The sequence below is a fragment of the Gymnodraco acuticeps genome, unplaced genomic scaffold (assembly GCF_902827175.1).
Source record: "Gymnodraco acuticeps unplaced genomic scaffold, fGymAcu1.1, whole genome shotgun sequence".
NCBI classification, from domain to species: domain Eukaryota; kingdom Metazoa; phylum Chordata; class Actinopteri; order Perciformes; family Bathydraconidae; genus Gymnodraco; species Gymnodraco acuticeps.
Window position 1 is genome coordinate 3950481 of NW_022990021.1, and position 16831 is coordinate 3967311.

Sequence of the window (16831 nt, forward strand, 5' to 3'; positions counted from 1 at the left end):
GTTACATAAGCAAATAAAATACATTGGTTGACAACAAAGAACAACTTTTCTACTAAACAAAGAAAAACAGAAGCTTCAGAAACATCAAGACAACTCAAAACAGTGCAATCTCACTAATAACATAGCAACATTTCCCTTTTAATGGCTTTCATAAAAGTCCCAGTCCTGAAGGCCTATATGCATCAAAGCAAAATAGCAAATGAAGGCAACTCCTCAGTTCTTAATTGCATACTTTTGTTCAACAGATCTTTAATACTGTACACTGTATGAAATCCTTAAATATTACAAATGGGAAAAATGATTTGAAAAAAATAATCCTGCTTAGAGTAGAGCAACACCTCGTTTAAAAAAAAACACCAAAAGATTTATGAAATCTCCCCCAAAGAACACTTTGCTTCTTCAAATTATTTCTGATTAATTTCTCCGATCAAAAAAGAACATTATTAATTAACGTAAATGTTATATGTAATTAATACAGCCAAAATGCTTAACCTATTTATGTGGATTTAATAATGGGTAATCTTAACATGAAGCATACGCTTAGCCCTGTGCGTACATTGCCTCTTGTAAACAGGATTAAACTGGCATGTTGTGTGTATCTCTGTTTGCTGACTTCACAGAACAATATAACCTTTTCTGGGATTAAAAACGTCCTAATTTTTTATTTTTTAAAATCCTAGTCAAATCCTTGTATCAGGACAGCATAATTGTTGGTTTGAGACCTGTGACCTTTTCATCACCTTCAATTCCCATTCTCATTTCCCCTTTTCTATGCCCTGTAGTGAGCCACCAGAATCAGTTTGGGTTTGGGGGTGTTAGCAGCAGGGGAGTGTGAAGCAGCGGAGTGATGATTCGATGAACACGGAGGCACATAATTAGCTCTCTGAGATACATTTTGGATGGAGTTGGGTGTGGGGTTGATGGTGGACAGGGCAGGATCCGTCACATTGAGTTCCTTCTGCTCGCGGCCGGTGCGAAGCGTCCTGGCTGGCCGTAAACATGTCTTTAAGGTGGAGCCTCTTTCAGGTGTAGAGCATCCAAGGAAGCCCCTGAAACATCTGTAGAACTGGAAACATACACATTGGATTAGTGTCATTCAATTGTGGTCAAAAACTATATTGAGTATAATGAAGAAAAATGCATAATGTTTGTTCCAATAAGTCTGAAGTAAGGACAACCCGGATTTCATGAAATCAAATGAAAATAAAACTTTCATTAATAGTCAAGGATTAGTGTTAGGTTTAGGAGGAAGCAATTTGTTTATTACATTTCACATTTGTAACTCCTCAATAATGCATATATATTGTTACATTATGATTTAAGTCACACCAACTACTGATTGGGCTTCTTGTAGTCTTTTGGGATAAATATATTATCTTATATGGTCTTTGGTCCTATGAGATTAGGTGTATATCCCAATTAAGTGGTTTTAACCCCCCCGCTCCTACTATACTTTGAAGAGCTCTTGAATATCATAAGGAAAACAAATAGCCTGCATCCAAGCTGTTCCTTAATGTTTTTGTTTCAAAATAAAGTATAAAATATTAAACCCTGTCTATTATCTGTGTGGCGGTGTTGCTGTCTTAAGGGAGTTTCTAGGCTTGTTTGAGACAAGCGAGACCTGCGCAGACCTGCGCAATTTCGATCAACGTCTTGCTAGTGCGTTGCATGATGGTTAGTCATTTTGTCCGACTTGCTCTGGAGGCCCGCCCACATGAGACTTTGAAATTTCGCGGGACAAAGACGCCCGCAGCCTTGAGAGCGAGGCGAGGCGAGTTGGCGCAGTTGCTCTCCACGGGCTGCGGAAGCGAAATGCTTGATGGGAAACGGCTCGCTGGTATCTCGAGCTGAGCGCTCATTGGTGGTTTTTACCACGTGCTGCTGATGAAACTCTCCAATTGGCTGGCAAAAGTTTGTTGTTGTTTTGTGTCAGTTTTACGTCGCCACATCCATTCCCATTTTTCATCATTGTTCCACAATGTTTATCATCATGAAATTAATATCTATATATTTTATACTATACTGCTTACCGTTTTCATACTTTATATATCTTAGCATATTCATACACACTGTTCATACTGCTCACAGGCTGATATCTAGTGTATTCATACCCCTCACTGTTTATTCATCATTCAATTCATTCTATATTTTATTCTGTAGATTGTGTACATTACTTTTCACTTTACTGCTTGTTGCACCTGGTTAGAAGCTAAACTGCATTTTTTTTGTCTCAGTACCTGTAATATGTGCAATAACAATAAAGTTGAATCTAATCTGGAGCAGGAACAAATGTATTTACTTAGTACATATCTGACATTAACGATTAAACACATGTGTGCATCTTTATAAATGCAAACCGAGTCAAGCCGACTCCGGAGGTGGCGGTATGCACCTTAAAGTTGTTTGCAATCCGCCAAAAAACCGAGAGAAGAAGAAGAAGACGAAGCCGACTCCGAGCATGGACTCCGAGCTGTCCGACTTAAGACGAGCTTTTTGACACCTCCCCCGGCTGCGATCGGCTACTCTCGTCTACTTTCGAGGCGAGCCGCAATGTGTCTCAAACAAGCCTTCTTTCTTCCTCTTTGTGTCCTTGTCCACCAATGTGTGTTACTTGCCTTTGACTCTCTTACCTAACAACAACAACATTACCTCTAACTCAAAATATTCTCACACTGAAATGAAATGAGATGTGTAGTCTACACATAAAGGTTTATAACCAAATGTGGGTTGAAACTATATTGAATTATATTGACACTCTCACATGTAGGATATACAGTATAAGTAGCCTAACTTTAATACCTAATCATCTTTTTGAGTAAAAGTACACATGATTTACTCATTTATTTTTGCAAATCATAGTGTCATATAAATAAATCAAAAGAAGAATGTCATTTTAAAAATCATCACAAATTAATAAATAAAGTTTATTGTGAGGTTGAAAGAATTCCGTTGATATCCACATCGAACAAAATACTTGTGGGAAAGGAGTATATACGTCAATAGTGTGACAGTGTATTTTTTTTTTATTCCTGATTTTTTCCATTCTAAAGTATTTTTATTGTTAGTAAAAACGTTGTACTCTACTCTTACTCAACTTCTCTAATAGAATTGTAGCGATAATGTGTTATTATGTTTGTAAAAGTAGAAATTGAACGATGAAAGACAGCACCAGTAAACTGCTTTTTCAACCTGCAGTTTAGATAAATTCACAGAGGTAGAAACCAGTTAATATGAGATCCACATCAGGAGTCAAAGATTGGGTCTTAATAGTTGGTGGTGGACGAGGGGTGTCGCAGCAAATCAAGGTGAAAGGATTTTTGTAACCATTTGTAGTTAAAATATAATAATATAAAATACATGAATCATAAGTAAATTAATGCAATTTTTTCTTTCTTTCATAATAACGCTAATCAAATATCAGTAGGGGATGCAGTATTACAAGTTGTACACCTAGTATAGCTGTAGTCATATAGTCATGGTATAAATAGGGATAACAACAATGAATGGGAGCAGACAGTTGTGACAACATAATGAATGGCAGTAGAAGAAGTAGACCTAAAGTACAAGAAGACCTTGTAAGTGACCTTAGCTACGAGTAAAACAGTACCATAAGACTTAGAAATTGAGGTATAGTAGCAGTAGTAGACTAGGGTTAGTCTAGTTAGTATGAGTGGTGGAATAGTATATAGCTGTAGTTTTAGTATTAATAATATTAACAGATGACAAAGTAATGGCCAAAAACGAGTATGAATACAATGAACATGTAACTCTTTATGATTAGTACAGTTCTATTGACATCCTTCTTCCTTCCTCCATGTTGGGAGTTGAGCAGGCATCAAGCTCCCCTGGATAAACGTAGTGTACTTAGTATACTCTCTGCTTCCACACGTATACTTTAAGTCAACTACATTTCCCCAGGGCGCCGCAATGCAAATTAGTGTGCCGCATGAGACACTTCACTACATCTCATTACAACATATGAATGAATAGTTTCCTCGCATGTTTCCACCCAGAGATTGATATGACAAATGAGACCAGTGGTGCTGTTTAACTTAAATACTTAAGCTCTTTCATGATATACGAGCCAATTAATTTTTGTCACCCCGAGGAAAATATCCAGCTTTCAAAATTGGCACTCCATTTAGAATCTTCATGTGTTTTAAATCCTAATGTATTATTTTCCAGAGAGCTGTGATTAGCCTGGTAATAGTGTCTCATTTGTGTAGATCTATGTTCCAGGAAGAAAAAAAGAAGAAATGTACCATTGAATACACTGCTGTAGACTGTAATATGCCTTTATTCTACCAGAAATTCTATAAATAAGATTATATATAACCACAAAGTTCTTGATAGAAAAAACAACGATTGCACAATTTTCCCTCTAATGAAAACCTTTCCCTTGTCCCTATTATGAAAACAAATAAAGATAACTTATAATTAAACCAGTGAGGACAGGTAAAAAGTCATTACTTTGTTAAAAAAAATTAAAATGGATTGATTGATTTAAATGGGTTGCAAACCAAAACGTTTCTGACCACAATTGTGAAAAACGTTTTAGACAACAGGTGTATCCAAATATTGAAATAAAAAGGTATTTTCATAAAAAATGAAAAGAAATCCACATTAATAGTACATTTTATTACGCTTCCTATATCTTAAAAGCAGAATGGTCCCATTCAGAGAGTTACATTATTATATTACTTCTATGGGTTTATTGCTTGGTAGTGATGGACCACACTTTGACAACAAACGATTGTATACTCTTAAGCACACAATCATATTTTATAAATGAATCGCATGTGTTGTTGTTATACATCTTAATCTGTAACGTTACAGCCAAGATACATGGATGGATGTAATGGAGGATTTAGTATAATATATCCCTCTGAAATGTTGAATAGAAGTATTAAGCATCTTCAAATGTAAACAGTATGGAAGTAAATGTATTTAGTGACTTTACACCACAAAGATGTGAAAACCTTATGCAGAAAAAACCTAAAACCAATAAAGGAGTAAATCCAAGATTGACAGCTCAGATCCGGGGAATTAATCTGTGCAGCGCTTTAAGTATTCAACTCGCCTCAACACACTTCTGCCATAGTTATGGGCTGGGAGGAACTGAAGACTGAAAGTGCCACACAGTGTGTCTTCCTGTGAGTTTATCTGTGGCCGTGGAAGTCCAGTTCGGTAGCTTTATCATCACACACACATAAAGCTAAAAAGAAACCTTCACGACCAGACAGAGCAGACAGTTGTGACATCAAAGAATGTAAATGTCTCCCAATCTCAAAAGTGACAGGAGACATGCTGTCCAACAGAGGAGACAGACTGAGGTGGAAGTATAGATAAAAAGAGCCAGACAGATAAAAGAGTGTGAGAAAAAGGAAAGGTCACCAGCGCAGTGTCGCTCCTTGATATTAACATCACATGTTAATCCAAAGCTTTGTTAAGAGAAGGTTATATTACATGGATTTCCTTATCCCGCTCGTCACCTTTTTTCTTTCAATACCTGTGGTTACTCTTTATATCAGCTTTTTCATTTAGTTCCATCGTTTCCTTTACCCTTTCCTTCACTGTTTCTTATGGTCTTTCTGAAATGTGTCACTGCTTTATCCTTACTTTCTATCTTCTCATTACTTAATGTCTTCCTCTTTATCTCCATTTATCTTTTTTTCATTGCTTTTTCTGTCTATCCATCTTCTCCCCCATTATCTCCCTTTTTTTAAATAAATACCGTCCTTTCTTGTTTTCTGTCTTCCCTCAACAACTACTTACTGTAGATTACCCATCCAAACAATTTCTTCATCTTCAATCCTGCTATCTCTTCTTTCATTTACTCTTCAATTGTGTCTTCCCCTTTCTCACTATTTCCTCCCTTTTTTCTCTTTTTTTTCCCAACATTTATTGATTCTTCTTCTCTTTGTTCCTCCCTTTTTTCTACCCACGTATTATCCTTCATTGATGTCAGTTCTGTCATGCTGCATTATCGTGTAATTTGTGCCAAAAAGACATTAGATGAATGAAAAAAGGAAAAAAAATCATTCTCATTACTTTTGAAGAAAAATGTTATCCTAGATTACATTAGCGGTTTGAAATACCTGGTTAACATTGTGTATTAAAAGAACCCCACAAAAAAATGACTTGGTTAAGTTACAGTCATACATTTGAATAGCTGCAAGAAGGACTGTACAATCGGAGTGAGAAATAACAAAATAACTCAATACTTACAGTACTCAGGTCACCTGAGTTATTACATTATTTACAGAGGTATTAAAGAAAATCTTGTCAAAATGTCCCAAGCAGTGTGTAGACACGCATGAGTTGACCTTTAATGCTCAGACCAATCTACTAATGACTGTGGTAATGATTTTTTTTGAAGGTGAAATGCTGCTACAAAGACCCTTGAAATGTTATCTGCTGCCAATTAGGACAGCCAGTGGCATAAACCAGATTACTTCCTCTTCCTCCTTTAATTACTGTGCTGTGTGCTTGTATGTCAGTGAAATGTATCACAAGCTCACACACAGTGGGCAGAAGCGGTGGCTTGACATATTTTAATGGTGTGTGTGTGTGTGTGTGTGTGTGTGTGTGTGTGTGTGTGTGGTGTGTGTGTGTGTGGTGTGTGGTGTGTGTGGTGTGTGTGTGTGGGTGTGTGTGTGTGTTGTGTGTGTGGGTGTGTGTGTGAGTGTGTGGTGTGTGTGTGTGTGTGTGTGTGTGTGTGTGTGTGTGTGTGTGGTGTGTGCATGTGTGTGTGTGTTTATGCCTTTTAGCGGTTTGCTTCCTGTATGTTCACAGCTGGATGTGTTTAGTCTGAAGATGTCAATGAGGAGCCAGCAGATGGAGGAAGGAGGTCTGCATGTGCCTTCACTAACCCTCCCATGGCTGTCAATCTCCTTTAACTAACCTCTGTATTTTATTTTTCAGGAATAGTAGAGCAGATAAATAGATTGCTGAAACTGACCACATCTGTTTAGTTTAGGGTAACAATTTACCACCAAAACACTTTACTTTAACCTCCCTATCTACAATAAAATAAATTGAAAGAACACTAAAAGTTTGCCATAAGTTACAATTCCACTAAAATCAATCATGTAAAAAGTGATTGAGTTGCTCAGAATGCAAGCGATTTTAACCATTAAAAAAAACATCCCGACAGACTTTGGCTAAACATGATGCCTAAATCCTAATTAACATTATATTTCCAACTCTTAGCAGAAAAATAACATTTTGAAATACATTTAACAGACACTTTTTTTTACAATAAACAAGATGGCAATGCATGAAAAAGCCTGCATTATGACGAATGAACTGAGAAAGAGAAAGAAATCTCACCTGTTTGTTCATGAATATATAGATAAAAGGGTTTACGACGGTGGAGAACTTGGCCAGCAGCGACGGCGTGATGCTCGCCTGTGGGGTCAAAAGATCACGGGGGCCGAAAGTTGAGAGCAGGGCTGCCACTCCATAAGGCAGCCAGCATACCAGGTAGCACACCACCATGGTGACGACCATCACCAACACCCGGTGCTCTCTGTGCCGGTTTACCACTGAACTCACACTGCGGACCTGGGAGGGGAACAAAAACGATATTGATACACAACAAATAAACACATGGTACGTAAGAAGAAAGGAAAAATAACACAGTTTCGATAACATAAACTTCAATTTAATTGGTCTGAGGATGCATTAAGAATCTATTAAATATTCATGCGATTGGGAAATATAATTCAAAGAAAATCTAAATTAAACAGACAACATAGTCTGGGAGAGGAATGAGAATAATTCAGACCTTTGTTTTGGTCTGTGCAGTTTCACACTCGAATGCATACATCAGTTTGCATCAGTGGGAAACCTTACAGTACAATAATTGACATAGCCACTAATAGAATTATCTGAAGGAAGTATCTTGCTCCTCATACTGTCACAAATATTACTGTATGTGCAATTGTTGTTTGTGCATGACTATAAGATACTGTATGAAGCTTTGTGTTTTTTTTATGTTTTTAAATTCAAATCAGGACAACTCTCTTAAACTGACTTTTATAGTAGGCCTACACTTCTTACTTATTTAATATATTTCCCTAACAGCTATTGTTGCCTGTGTTTCTTAATGTAAATGTAAAGGTCATCAAAGAGCATGTTTCTGCCTTTTATCTATAAATTGTATTTTACATTACTGTAACCAGTTTTAAAAATGCCATACATTTTCATAGCCCCTTAGATAATCACTTGTTAATTTGTAAACAAGAAATGTTTGCCTGAATGGTGTGGCAGGTGTAAGCAGGATTATAAACTGTAAACTTTCATCAAAGGTACATTCAAGGATGTTCTCATTCCATTGATAGACGGCTGCTATCAATTATATAACAAATATAATCCCAATGTCAAGCTCACAGGTGGTAATTTGTCATATATTGATTACCAATTTAAAGAAGGTGGGTCCTATGAGCTAATCAATAGGCAGAAGCCAGAGTGAGAGAAAGCGGACAGATAAACCATCATTCCTAAAGTGTTGTGGTGTGTAGCTTCTTGTAATTTTAATTTAACCTGAATTACATAAACCCAATGATTAGCTCAGTGCTTATGACGTCAGGCCAGGCCGACCATGTATAGTGACACTGTGTGAGACTAACAAAGAACCAAACATGGACCTACTTAAAATAATCAAATCAAATTTAGAATTTTTGGCAATTAAAAAACACTGTTAGACAGTATTGCATGACACTCATGTATCAGTCTGACCATTTTCCCCACGAGGAGGTTTCTAAACACAATCTCTGCTTATAAGGGTTTAACCGAGGGGAAACTTGTGTAACTGTTAGACTAAAACCTACAGTTGAGTGTGTGTGTGTAATATATTAAAGGTCTCCTATTATACTATTTGTAGGTGTATATTATAGGTCTCAGATATACAAAAAAACATGTCTATGAAGTGTTTTGCTCAAAATACCAAACAGATCACCCATTCTAGCCATGCCTCATACCCCTTTATTTCAGCCCTGTTAGAGAAGTGCTGATTCTGGGTCCGTAGCTTTAAAAAAAAAAAAAATGGAGCCGAGACGAGAGCTCATGAAGGACAATTCTACCGAGATACTTTCTGAAACAGTATGGAGCTCAAATGCTTTTTCTCTTCCGGGTTTACCACATACTCTCTCCAGTACAGTGTTAGCTCTGAGTGTTAGCGATGCTTGCTAATGTAAACAAAGACCATATTACGTCCAAAACATGTCAGGCATTGCTTCTGATAGCGATGTTTCTGATAGGACCATGGGTGTAAAGCCAGCCCACATTTCCGATATTACGTCATATCAGACGCAAATCTGGACCAGCTCCGTTGTACCCCCGTTTTTAGAGATTTGGTTACGGAGGAAAAGAGAGGGTTCTGTTTTCTGACCCTTTTTTGCATGATAGGACACCTTTAAGAGCAAGGTTGATATTGAGAAACTGGAAGAAAATTCATTAGTGTAAGACCAAAAATATGTTCTGACAGAGCATGGAGCATGAATGTGGGTTGAATGTGTCAGCAAGCTCTCCCACAAAGCCTCAATCTCTAAACTGCCAAAGCTGTCCTTTAAACAATGATCTGAAGAACTGAATCATCATGTCCATGTTTACTCTGAGCAACTGTGTCCCCCCCCCCACCCACCCACAAGTAACCCCGGTGACAGGTGCTGTGTAAGCCCTAAGGGATGGCATACAGATATTTTAGGCTTCTGCACCCCGTGCCTGGAGTTATTTTCTAATGACAGAGTACAGAGGAGGGGGGCAAACACTGTAATATGTTATGACAATGTCAGGTCAATTATAGACCAGATACTGTCACTCTATCTGATATGAAGCACATGATGAGCGTATGGGACCATCAGGGTAGCAAGAGGTATTTGAAGATGGAGTTATTAGTACTGTTTGTAATGCAAACATGGCCTTTAATATTCTATCACATCTGCTGTTGCTAGAAAAGACATTTATAGTTGTTTGTTGTTAGTACATATTTTAAGAGAAGCACAACTAGAGAGTAGGATCCAGAATACCAAATCTGCTTTTGCCTCAGCAGGTTATTTGACACACGTATTCAGTTAATTGTTAATTGTGTAAGTTAGTTGTGGTAGAACATTTTCTTTGTTTCTTTATTTACATAAACAAATTAACAGTTATAGACAGGGCTGCAGATAACTGGTGCGCATGCGCCACCCCCGCCAAAAAAGGAGCACCGGATCATTTGAAAAAAGATGCACCAACAGAGAGAGAGAGAGAGAGCGAGAGCGAGAGCGAGAGCGAGAGCGAGAGCGAGAGCGAGAGCGAGAGCGAGAGAGCGAGAGCGAGAGCGAGAGCGAGAGCGAGAGAGATAGATAGATAGATATTTGAGAGTTGCATAATAACTGGTAAGATAGCAGGGTTCTCCCACACATAGACTTTTACTTGGGCGGGCCGCCCAGGTATATTAACGGGCCGCCAAAAGTATAATTCGCGAGCCATTAGGTTTCATTTTTTTAATCCGTCCGCAACCACGACGGCATCATTTATGTGCTCCGCACAGTAACCCTGCTGCGAGGCACGGGCGAACAGTTCATGAGCGTGCAAATGTTAATTTTTCCATAGCAAAAATGTCGTGCATCACATTAAACCAGTCTGCTAGAGTAGGTGGTACTTGGCTTAACAATTTTTTCGTTATGGCTTTTTTACTGGCGACTAGTATTACTTTAAACATGTACATTTTAGAGAAACCAGGAAGCTGTTTTGGCATCTTACCCATGTACTGTACTTGAAAGTAAAAGGTACATCTCAATGCTTAAAACTCTTTCCATTCCATCTCTTATTGAGTCCCAATAGTGAACAATCCCAGGGCATTACCAAAACACATGATGGTGATTGGCCCTCACATATCCACAGCCTCTCCAGCACACTATCTGCCCCCTCCTTGACTGCACTGGTGTTATAAACAACCCGGTATCACGGCTAGACGTGAACATGTGACGATTTACCATGCTGGGAGACGTGAAGATGTCACAATTTCGTCCCTTCAAACGTGACAGTTACACGGTATTGTTAACATGCCCCAACCAGTGGAGATATACACAGAAATGCCAAGCAAATGCTACCCCCAACGGTTGGTTGTTATTGTCAATATTAATTAATAATGATTTATTTTTTTAATAGTCACACTCGATTACGCCAATTTTCTTGTTGCCCCAGCTGGTCGACACCTCTTTTAGCAGAAACAAAGGCTACATTAATGTATTAAATCGATGTTAATCCATGTGTGTGGATGTGGAATTAACGGACATGATGTTGTGCGATTGCGTTGCCAGGCAACAGCTTCGGTTCATGTTAATTTACAAACTCTTCAACTAACATCTCTGTTAACCGCCTTTGCTTTCTCACTGTCTCCGTCCCTACCGACTCATAAAGCTGGCAATGTCCTTGATCTCATATTCTCAAGGAACTGCGCTACTTCTAACCTCTCTGTAAACCCGCTCCACACATCCGATCACTTCTTCATTTCATTCTCTCTACCCCTTTCCAAACATAACAAACTAATCTCTTCTCATCCTGCACTTGTCCGCCGTAACCTTCGCTCCCTCTCCCCCTCTACCTTTGCCTCGTCGGTGCTCTCAGCCCTCCCTTCCTCTGACTCGTTCCAACTCCTGCCACCAAACTCTGCTGCAGAAACTCTCCTCTCTACTCTCTCATCCTCTCTGGACTCTCTCTGTCCTCTCACATCTCGGCAGGCTCGTCAGTCCCCTCCTGCTCCCTGGCTAAATGATGCACTGCGTGCTAATAGAACCGTCCTTAGGGCAGCAGAGCGGAAACGGTGGAAATCCAAACAACGTGACGACCTCCTAACCTATCAGGCTCTCCTCTCCTCTTTCTCTGCTTCGATCTCTCAGGCAAAAAGCACTTTCTTTCAAGATAAGATCCAATCTTCCTATTCCAATCCTAAAAAACTATTTTCCATCTTCTCCACCCTCTTGGACCCTCCAAAAGCCCTCCCCCCCTCCTCACTTCTGTCAAGCGACTTTGTTACCCACTTTGAAAAAAAGGTTGATGATATTCGCTCTTCTTTTTCTGACTCACCTATACTCACCGCTGGGTCACCAGACCTTCCTTCCACCAACACACTAACCTCCTTTTCCCCTCTCTCTCCAAGTGAGGTTCTTACCCTCATTACTTCTGCCCGCCCTACCACCTGTCCTCTGGACCCTATCCCTTCAAACCTCCCTTCAGACTATCGCTCCTGATATTCTACCGTTTCTCACCCATTTCATCAACACTTCTCTAACTTCTGGTCACTTTCCAAACAGTCTCAAGGAGGCAAGAGTAAACCCTCTCCTAAAGAAACCCACTCTCAACCCGTCTGATGTTATAAACTACAGGCCTGTCTCTCTCCTCCCGTTCCTGTCTAAATCACTTGAACACGTTGTCTTTAAACAACTCTCCTGTTATCTCAATCAGAACAACCTTCTGGATCCGCACCAGTCTGGTTTCAAGGCAGGTCACTCCACAGAAACTGCTCTCATTGCTGTCACAGAGGAACTGCACACTGCCAAAACTGCATCCCTCTCCTCTGTCATCATCCTATTGGACCTGTCTGCTGCATTCGACACGGTGAATCATCAGATCCTCCTTCGCACTCTCCAAAAACATGGAGTTTCAGGCTCTGCTCTTTCCCTCCTCACCTCATACCTGAAAGACCGTACCTACAGGGCAGGGTTTCCGCTAGGATTTTTTCTCGCCGGTCAAATGTCCGGGCAGAATTTATTTTACCGGACACATTTGAAAATTACCGGTCATATTTCAATAATAATAATAAGAGTTGTGTAGCAGAGTTTCCGTTAGCAGGTAATTACCGGACTATGAGCAGATATGCTTCAGTTTAAAACTCAGTTCACGGGGCTCATTGTTATATTGCTTCAGTTTATAATCGTAACAGATCGAAAAATTCAGATTCATTTTTCAATAAATTATTCCACAAACAACAAACAACATAATTATTACATTCAAACAAACTACTTGTAGTAGATAACGTACATTATTGAAAGGTTTACATTAACTTTGAATAATAACACGGGAGAAACGGATCCTCTCTTTTCCCCTCTCCCTCCCTCTCTCCTGACAGCCCGTCAGTTTCTCATGCAGCTCCTGCAGCTCGCTAAACAGAGGGCGGGGCTTCAGGTGATCATGCAGAGCTGCGTGTCTCGGTCAGACTCAGCAGCTGATCTGATCTCTCTCGCGTGTCCGGTTATACTTCACTCGCGTTTATGTCCATATCGATCAGATCCAGCTCTCCTGATCGGCCTTTATAGAGAGCACCGATCAAACTATTAAGAGTGAATATCGGCCGATAATGACCGGCGGCCGATCTATCGGAGCCTCCCTAATTATTACCAGACATTTTGACCGGCGGGTTTTGAATTTACCGGTTTTTTATAAATTTTACCAGCTAAAAACCGGTAATTACCGGCTAATGGAAACCCTGCTACAGGGTGACTTGGAGAGGGTCTGAGTCCGACCCTTGTCAATTAACTACAGGGGTCCCTCAGGGCTCTGTTCTTGGTCCCCTCCTCTTCTCCCTGTACACCAACTCGCTCGGATCAGTCATTAGCCCGCATGGTTTTTCTTACCACTGCTACGCTGATGACACCCAATTAATTCTGTCCTTTCCCCGCTCAGAGACCCAGGTCGTTGCACGCATCTCTGCTTGTCTAGCTGACATCTCTCAGTGGATGTCTGCTCACCACCTCAAGCTCAACCTTGACAAGACTGAGCTGCTCTACCTCCCGGGAAAAGATTGTCCCACTCTTGACCTAACAATCAACATCGGCAACTCAGTTGTTTCCCCGACTCAGACTGCAAGGAATCTGGGTGTGACCCTAGATAACAACCTGTCCTTCACTGCAAACATCGCTGCTACAACCCGTTGCTGCAGATACACGCTTTACAACATCAGGAAGATACGTCCCCAGCTGACACAGAAAGCGACTCAGGTTCTGGTCCAGGCTCTCGTCATCTCACGCCTAGACTACTGCAACTCCCTCCTGGCTGGTCTACCTGCATGTGCCATCCGACCTCTGCAGCTCATCCAGAATGCAGCGGCTCGTCTGGTCTTCAACCTTCCTAAATTTTCCCACACCACTCCGCTCCTCCGCTCCCTTCACTGGCTTCCGGTAACTGCTAGAATCCACTTCAAGACACTGGTACTTGCTTACCATGCTGCGAATGGATCTGGCCCTTCCTACATCCAGGACATGGTTAAACCGTACACCCCAGCGCGTGCACTACGCTCTGCATCAGCCAAACGACTCGCTGCGCCCTCGCGGCGCCCTCGCTGCGAGGGGGACCCAAGTTCCCATCGGCAAAAACATGTGGGTTTGCTGTCCTGGCTCCAAGATGGTGGAATGAGCTCCCCATTGACATCAGGACGGCAGATAGCTTGCACATCTTCCGGCGCAAACTGAAAACTCATCTCTTTCGACTCCACTTCGAGCGTTAGAACTATTAACGAAGCACTTTTATACTAATAAAGGACTGGCTTACCTAAAGCCAGTTGAGTAGCACTTGAAATGTTTGGCTCTATGAAACCTGATATGAAACCTGTACTTATATGATTCTGTTTTCTTCAAGGTTGTGTCTTCCTGGTCGAATGTACTTATTGTAAGTCGCTTTGGACAAAAGCGTCAGCTAAATGCAATGTAATGTAATGTAATGTAACTAGAACCGTAGTTATATTTAAAAACATTTTAGAAGGCCTCACAAAATACTTTAATGTACATTTTAATTTAAATGTGAAGGTATAACAAAATACATCCGTCATTAACAATACCGGAAACAGACGTAGGCAAGATCCTCAGCTCGGTGATTTGATGGTTTAGCCACAATGCACGTTGGGAAATGGTGTTTATGCGATGTGAAATCTGAAAACATTTAAAAAAATAAAAGAATACTTTTTTCCGCGTGTGCTTGCTTTTCTCTTTGAAAGTCATCACATAACGGCATTGTAATACACGGTTCGGCTGCATTCAATATTACATATCTGCCGTAGTTCTCTATTTATAGAGCCCTGATGAGACTTCTAGACAAGCAGGAAGAACTGTCGCCAAAACTGAAAACGTGACGTGGATCATAAATATATCAGCCATTAAACAACATCTTACATTTCTTATCACACAATACGTCTCCTTGCAGTATCAACACTAATTCGGCTGACTTTTATATTTGATCCAATTGTTAGATAGGCTGTATTTACACCATAACGGTGCACAGCTGATAGAAAGGGACACCTAGTGGTTGCAGATCATTAAAAACTCTTAAAAGGGCTGTTTCAGTGCTGTGCATGGGTTTGAAGCCAGACTGAAACTTTTCATGGATTCCATGCGTGGTGAAAAAAGACTGCAGCTGGGCATAGACTACTCGCTCCAGGGCTTTTGATAAAAAAGGTAGCTGGGAGATGGGCCTAAAATCTGCGAGAATGGAGGGGTCGAGATTTTTATATTTAAGTAGTGGCTTGACCACGGCATGTTTGAAGGCAGCTGGGACACATCCTGAGTTAAGAGAGCTGTTTATAAGTAATACAATATTTGCTCCAACTGATTCGAAAACATCTCTGAGAAGGCGAGAGGGAATGCTGTCTGAGGTGCAGTTTGTCGGCCGCAGGTGCATGACTACATCCGAGAGAGAAGAGAGGGATACAGGCTCAAAGTGGTCGAGGACAGCAGGGCACAGAAAATGAGCAGGATCTGGGGTAGCACTAGTGTGGGCTAGCCTAAGAGCATATACTTTTTCAATAAAAATTGTCAGAAACGTATCACAGAGAGTAGTCAATGGCACAATTGAAGAAACATCACAGGGATTAATAATAGAGTTGAGGACATTAAAAATAACCTGAGGTTTATGGCTGTTTTTGGAGATTAACAGAGAAATATGCTCTGTTTTGGCTGCTTTGACTGCCATCTGGTAGTCGGAAAGGCAAGCACGAAGGATTTCTAGGGAGACATGAAGTTTATCCTTTTTCCATTTTCTCTCTGCACACCTGCAAGCGTGTCTGAGAGCACGAGTACAGTCATTGAGCCACGGCTCTGAGAGAACTTTGGTGCGTCTAAGCGTAAAAGGAGCAACAGAATCCAGTATTAGGGTACATGTCGAGTCAAACATGGAGATAAGCTCATCAGCACTAAAAGCACAGTTCACCTCTAATTTACAGATCGGAGAAGCATTAAAAACATCAGAAAACGGTGAGGCAATCAAGGGGTTAATCGAACGCAGACGACGCGCAGGGGCACGTGATTCGACTCCTGCGGAAGGGATCGAGGTTGTAAACAGAACCGGTAAATGGTCTGAGATACTGCGTTGCTGCACAGATTTCATCCACAGATACAGACAGTCCAAACGATAATACTAAGTCCAAAGTGTGTCCTTTTTCGTGTGTTGGGCCAGCCACGGACTGAACGAGACCAAAATAATCAAGGAGATTTAAATAGTCCCTAACCAGAGGTTTGGACTCGCAACACACATGGACATTGAAGTATCCGGAGATCAAAACACGATCATATTTTAATTTCACCATGATCCCGGACAGAAAGTCAGAAAAGTCATTTATGAAATCCTTATTGCACTTTGGCGGACGATACACGACTGCACAGACGTATAGGCGAGGCTCAGTTCAAAAAGCTGCAACTCAAAGCGTAGCTATTACAGGGTGAAGCAATCAGCATTGGGGCTAGCTCTAAACACTAATGCTATGCCCCCACCATGGCCGGTGGTACGGGGGGAGCTGAAGAATGTACAGTCAGGAGGAAGAAGTTCAGAGAACGGCGTATACTCGCCAGCGTTGACC

General features: G+C 40.7%; 1 protein-coding gene across 1 annotated transcript in view; it reads right to left on the minus strand.

Moving 5' to 3' along the window:
* Positions 1–385: 385 nt before the first annotated feature.
* Positions 386–16831, minus strand: part of tmtopsb (teleost multiple tissue opsin b) — a 33812-nt gene continuing 17366 nt past the window's right edge. Inside the window, exons 3-4 of the mRNA XM_034214149.1 lie at positions 7333–7566; positions 386–1066 (exon numbers count right to left, since the gene is read on the minus strand). Coding sequence (XP_034070040.1) covers positions 770–1066; positions 7333–7566 — 531 coding nt within the window. The 3' untranslated portion in view covers positions 386–769. The remainder of the gene's footprint in view (positions 1067–7332; positions 7567–16831) is intronic.